Source organism: Pollicipes pollicipes, unplaced genomic scaffold, assembly GCF_011947565.3.
Source record: "Pollicipes pollicipes isolate AB1234 unplaced genomic scaffold, Ppol_2.1 Scaffold_2555;HRSCAF=2994_pilon_pilon_pilon, whole genome shotgun sequence".
Classification (NCBI taxonomy): Eukaryota; Metazoa; Arthropoda; class Thecostraca; order Pollicipedomorpha; family Pollicipedidae; genus Pollicipes; species Pollicipes pollicipes.
In genome coordinates, this window is record NW_023596136.1 from 10,463,435 (window position 1) to 10,470,061 (window position 6,627).

The following is a 6,627-nucleotide window of genomic DNA, read 5'->3' on the forward strand; positions in this document are numbered from 1 at the left end:
GATCACACCTGGACAACAATCAAGGTAACTACACAGTACCGAGACATCAGCAGAACAAGGGAAAGGACACCGCAGAAACCGCATTTTCTCTAAAAGCTTTCTCAAGAAATTAGAAGTGTGATACTGATTTTTGTTGTAATTTAACGCTAAAATGGCTCACAAAAACTATGCTAAAATACACCCCTTCACCTCAATAGGGCGTTGCAGCGGTGCAAGAGCTTGTCATGGGGGTCACTTCCGCATCTCCAGCCACAGCCCCCCTCACCTGGTTATTGTAGGCGGTCGGTGCCACCCGCTGATACAGCGGTGCCAGCTCGGTGGCCAGCTGCTGCAGCTCGTTCTCCAGTTCCAGCTCCTGTCGACGCTAGCAGCGGTCAGGTCGGCCCGAACACACAGAGAGTGACACAGCAGGCAGCATCTCCAGAGCCAGCAGCTCACCAGTCAACTGAACGCGAGCGTCGTGTCAACGTCGATTTGACGACAGAGTGTGCCTGGAGTCAAACGAATGTTGGTGCAATGTCGCACCCAGATCTGGGGCAAAACCGGGTGTACTTGAGCCGGTAACAGAATGCTCCAGTCTAAACACATCAGTGGATAAGCTGCGACGAACTTGCACACTTGCGCTTCAGTCGCGCAGCCCAGAATGCATACCTTGTCCTGATGATCGAGTCGGAACTTTCTGGCGCGGGTGCTGCGCGCAAACTTGCAGGCGTTGTAGTACATGCTGTAAGAGCAGCCGAAGGAGTAGGAGGCGCCCTCGCGCTCCCCGTCCAGGCCCTGGCACATGCACGTGCGGCCGCGGTTCGTGCCGCACCTGGTGACGCAGTTGTGACGTCACGGCAACACTCGGTGGAGCGGCGCAGGAGCGGGCGGCGGCGCGCGGCAGGGAGCCGCACGTCGTGGCCGGGCAGGGTACCGAGCCTCGACAGGGAATCGCCGCCGTACGGCGCGGTCCCACCACGCCAGCTGTGCAACGGCCATAGTGTTGTTGCGTGTGTCATGAAATGAGCCGGGGGCTAGCGGGAAGTCTGCTGCAAAGTCCATGCTGCGATGGAATACACTAAGGTCGTTTTGAGGTGGAGCAAACCTGACAGCCACCGATCGAGTGGGTATGAACAGGGCACCAAGGGTAGGAAACTTAGGCCAGAGCGACGATCACACTGTCACAGTGCCCGAGTGACGTCACAGTGCCCGAGTGCCACGTCACAGTGCCCGAGTGCCACGACATGCTCACCCGCGGCGTGTGGGCGTGGCCGACTGGTTGAGCCGGTGCACGAGGCGGCGGTAGAGTGTGTCGGCTCGCTCCAGCCGGACGGCGTCCCACAGCACGAGCAGCACGACGGTCCAGGCGGCCGGACAGCGGTGGCCGGGCCGCCGCTTCACCACGGCCAGCAGCTGCTCCGAGGCGTCCCGGCGCCGGATCACCTGCCCGACAGCGGCCCAGTTCGCCCGCTCAGCACACAGGCCGTGACCTCAGAACCGTACGCGGGACAACAGCTCCAAGGCGTCCCGGCGCTGGGTCACCTGCCCGACACGGCCCGGTACCCCGTTCAGCACACAGGCCGTGACGTCAGTACCATACGCGGGACAACAGCTCCAAGGCGTCCCGGCGCCGGATCACCTGCCCGACACGGCCCATTTCCCCGCTCAGCACACAGGCCGTGACGTCAGAACCATACGCGGGACAACAGCTCCAAGGCGTCCCGGCGCTGGATCACCTGCCCGACACGGCCCGGTTCCCCGCTCAGCACACAGGCCGTGACGTCAGAACCATACGCGGGACAACAGCTCCAAGGCGTCCCGGCGCTGGGTCACCTGCCCGACACGGCCCGGTACCCCGTTCAGCACACAGGCCGTGACCTCAGAACCATACGCGGGACAACAGCTCCAAGGCGTCCCGGCGCCGGATCACCTGCCCGACACGGCCCATTTCCCCGCTCAGCACACAGGCCGTGACGTCAGAACCATACGCGGGACAACAGCTCCAAAGCGTCCCGGCGCCGGATTCCACTGCCCGAACCCGGCCCGGTTCCCCGTCAGCACACAGGCCGTCTGACCTGCAGTACCATACGCGGGACAAACAGCTCCAAGGGCGTCCCGGCGACGGATCCACCTGCCCGACACGGCCCATTTCTCCGCCTAAGCACACAGGCCGTGACGCATTACCATAAGCGGGACAAACAGCTCCAAGGCGTCCCGGCGCGGATCACCTGCCCGACACGGCACGGTTCCCCGCTCAGCACACAGCCGTGACCTCAGACATTACGCGGGAGACAACGCTTCAAGGCGTCCCGGCGCTGGGTCACCTGCCCGACACGGCCCGGTACCCCGCTCAGCACACAGGCCGTGACCTCAGTACCATACGCGGGACGTCGGAAAGCGGACTGGGAGGTGATGGAGCCTCGGCGTCCTCTGCCGTCAGAGATACACGCATGCCAAACAATGAGCCTGCCCAGCTTTTTGCGCCTTTTTACGTGTATTTCTACCTCATGGCAGGAAGTACCACGTCTTGTTCTCTATCTCACACGTATTGACGTGTGAGTTGACGTATGAGCCGAGCTTGAAAAACAGATGACCAGCGGACGTAACGGGCCGCACAGTCCCGGCCCCACTGGCGACTTGGAGCAACACCAGCACGACCCAGTCTCAGGGTCACTGGCGACTGGGAGCGGTACCAGCACGACCCAGTCTCAGGGTCAATGGCGACTGGGAGCGGTACCAGCACGACCCAGTCTCAGGGTCACTGGCGGCTGGGAGCGGTACCAGCACGACCCAGTCTCCGGGTCACTGGCGACGGCGGGGTATGACGAGACTCCGGAGTCGGCGTGGGTAGCTGTGAGACATCACCGGACCACCGAGCAGGCGTCCCATCACAGAGGGCAGCACCGGGCGGACACCATACAATAGCAAGGGACAGCACCACGCAATTAACAACGGGACCAACGGGACTTGACATTCTGATGAAGCCAAGAACCGAAGGTGAAAAAATAACCAGAAAAACAACAATTAATTTTGCAGACTGCTCCAGACGACATCCAATATCGCCGCTGCATCGGTAAGATCCTCGCTAGGCCTGCACACACATCTGGTCAGGAGAACTAAAGGGTGCGAAATGGCGCCAGCGTTTGTTGACAAGTTTTGTCGAAAGATGCTTCATCCGTTTTGGCGCTCTCTATCAATACTACGAGCAACAATTTGAAAAGTTTGGAATCAATGCAGCAAGCAATATTTCAACGGTGAACTTTGGCAGATACATTCCATTCTTTCCCGACAACAGCACGTCAAATTGGTACCAATTAACCTTGAGCTAATCTCGTCGACCGACGACGAGTCAGACCGAGGCTCTTACCGTTGTAACACTGGACGGGCCGAGAGTTCCGGAGAGGAAAGAAGTCGGGTCGGGGCGGGTCGGGTCAGGTCAGGTCGGGCCAGGTCAGGCCGGCCCCAGTCGGATCCGCTCTGAAGAGTCTGACCCAGGTGAGCCAGATCATCAAGTTCAGAGCTGGGTCAGGCCAGGCTAGCCCGTAGCTGGTCAACACGGGTAATGGGACCAGACGGGACTCCTGACGGAGACGGACGGGGCTGGCTCAGGACCAGACGGGACATCTGACAGACGGACGGGATCGGCTCAGGGCCACAAGGGACACCTGACACAGACGGACGGGACCGGCTCAGGACCAGACGGGACTCCTGACACAGTCGGACGGGACCGGCTCAGGACCAGACGGGACACCTGACACAGACGGACGGGACCGGCTCAGGACCAGACGGGACTCCTAACACAGTCGGACGGGACCGGCTCAGGACCAGGCGGGACACCTGACACAGATGGACGGCATCGGCTCAGGGCCAGACGAGACACCTGACACAGACGGACGACATCGGTGCAGGACCAGACGGGACACCTGACACAAACGGACGGGACCGGCTCAGGGCGAGCGGCTGGAACGGGCGGAACACTTGACAGATGGACGGAACCGGCTCCGGAGGGGCACCTGACGCAGCCGGATGGGACCGGCTCAGGACAGAGGAGTCGGCGTGCCGTGCCGTCCGTCACCAGTGACTTCGCCAGCACCGGGAGTCAACAGAGCACCCGGAGGCACGCTCACGGAAACGGAACATCAACACACCCTGTACCGTGCATTTAACACATGCCGAAAATAATCCTTCCACCACCCAGTGACTGACTATTGCAACAACGGCAACGATTGCCAACGGGCTGACGGGTGCACACCCTTCTGAAATGTAAAACACACGCTAGACTTTCTCAAAAACATAAGGTTTGTGTTACCATAGGTTTATTCTTCCCTTGGGTGCCTGGGTGCATAAAAAACAGCGGGCTGGACCCGTTGTCATGAGGGTCGACAACGCCGCTATTTGGGCCACGACCTTCCCACACTGTCGGCTCAGAACGTAAGTCACACCGTGATAAGGAGCCCCCCCCCCCCCCCCCAGAACTCACCCACTTGGCTATCGGACAGCCTTGGTCCGTTTTTCCCTCGCGTCCGGTGTGCTTGATCTTCTCCAGACGCACCTGTCGGTGAGATCCTGCCTGGATTGTGGTCTATTCCAACGATATCATGTGTTTGTCATGAATCAGTTGCATGATGCATCAGCTGTTCTGCACGCCTGATCATCCAAAACGTCTGGAACGCACCAAGATGCGGCGAGCACGCGGGGGGTAACCTAGTCTCTTTTTTCTGAAACCAAGTTTACCAAATGCGCTGTGGCGACGGGCCTGGGATAAAAGTATTTGTTAAGCATATCTTATGGCGAAGACCATAAAGTCATCAACCAGGTGGACCAATAACTGATCTACGGGCATATCTTTCCGACCCACACCAGCACGCCAAATGACGGTATGACACGGCCGCCTATGTTTCAGCCTGGGCATCCGGACCACTCCTGAATAGTGTGGTATGGACGGCAGGTTGGTCCGCCGTATCTCGTAAACGTTCATAAATTCAAACAGCTGCTAATAACTGCTGTCAAAAATGAATGCCCCCCCACGAAACCTAAATACAATCATGTGTAGCTCGCACGAAAATTTACTAGCACTCACCATCGTAATAAAAAAACCCGGTTCATTCCACAGTACAGAGCGTCGACGGCGCCACGCACCGCTCCGCTCCCTCGGTGTGGTGACGCACCTGGCTCTCCAGGAGTCCAGTCTGGGCGGCCAGCTGGCGGGCGAGCTGCTCCAGGGAGGAGGCACAGCCCAGCCGGAGGTACACCGGGCCGGCGCTGCCGTCTGAACACATGGCCGCGCCATCAGCACACGCCCGTCACACAGCCAACCTCACACACGCGCTGCCAGTGTTCGGGTTTGTGCAGCCAACCTCACACACACGCTGTCAGTGTTCGGGTTTGCGCAGCCAACCTCACACACACGCTGTCAGTGTTCGGGTTTGCGCAGCCAACCTCACACACGCGCTGCCAGTGTTAGGGTTTGCGCAGCCAACCTCACACATGCGCTGCCAGTGTTCGGGTTTGTGCAGCCAACCTCACATACACGCTGCCAGTGTTCGGGATTTGCGCAGCCAACCTCACACACACGCTGTCAGTGTTCGGGTTTGTGCAGCCAACCTCACATATACGCTGTCAGTGTTCGGATTTGCGCAGCCAACTCACACACACGCTGTCAGTGTTCGGGTTGAGGATCACGTCGACTTGATCTGTGGTGGTCTCTTGGCACGTATATAATCACGCAACGTTCGTCATTCCAAACCCATGGAGTTTGGGGGGGGGGGGGAGCACAACCAATAAAAGTGGTAAGAATAACAAACCAAACGATGACTTCTTCCAGGTGCGAATTGATAGTACCGTGCCGCTCAAAATACTAATGTAGATGCTGTGGCCATTTACACCTTTCACCACTTTCACATTACCCCAGGATGTATCCAAGAAGCATCACATCATGAAGGGTGCACAAAACAAGTGTCAAAAACACCGTTCCAGAAGTCGACATAAACAGTAATAAAAAATCAACTGCGCAAGATGACAGTACATATGACGTGTTATCCCGCCTTTAACGCAGAGCATAGATGGGCACAAAAACCCACCATTTTTCACGCCGCAAGAACAGCTGATATTCTCCTTCGGCGTTGCCTTCACCGGTCGCTGATGATCAGTCCCCTCCTGGTGGCGCACCGCAGCATCCTCGGCCTTCCGGCCGCGTGCCCTCGTGTTTGACACCGCAGTCCGGCGGTTGCTCCACGTGCCTCCCGACTGAGTCCGGGCAGTCGGCTCGGCGTCCCTCGCCCCAGTCCTGGTCGCCGTGGTCTGGCTGCTCAGCTCCGTCAGAGCGCTCCGCCCTCCCATCCGCCTGGGGTTCGTCTGGCTCGGCCCGACTTCCCAGCGGCGCAGGATGGCCTGCCGGGGCCGATAGTCCCGCCCAACACCGCCCGGTCTGCTCCGGCGGCGCGGAGGCCGGCCGGCGGACTGGCACCGGTCCACACCAGACCAGCGGCGGCCTGGGCCGCGCCGCTCTTGGCGCAGCGCGGGTCGGCCTGGGCCGCGCCGGGCCCGGCACGGTACCACGAGCCCGGCCAGCAGGGGGCCCCGACGGCCGCCTGACCAAACTGGGTGTCGTGTAACTCGCTGTATATAGTCCCACTGCAAACACGA

General features: G+C 59.6%; 1 protein-coding gene across 1 annotated transcript in view; it reads right to left on the minus strand.

The window, feature by feature from the left end:
• The window catches only part of Tet (Ten-Eleven Translocation (TET) family protein), a gene marked incomplete at its 3' end in the record, with an annotated part of 18,423 nt that extends 12,001 nt beyond the window's left edge, over positions 1–6,422 (minus strand). The window contains exons 1-6 of the mRNA XM_037232287.1: positions 6,063–6,422; positions 5,151–5,251; positions 4,463–4,534; positions 1,235–1,425; positions 652–814; positions 266–355 (exon numbers count right to left, since the gene is read on the minus strand). Of these exons, the coding sequence (XP_037088182.1) occupies positions 266–355; positions 652–814; positions 1,235–1,425; positions 4,463–4,534; positions 5,151–5,251; positions 6,063–6,321 (876 nt within the window). The remainder of the gene's footprint in view (positions 1–265; positions 356–651; positions 815–1,234; positions 1,426–4,462; positions 4,535–5,150; positions 5,252–6,062) is intronic.
• Between the last annotated feature and the right edge of the window lie 205 nt (positions 6,423–6,627).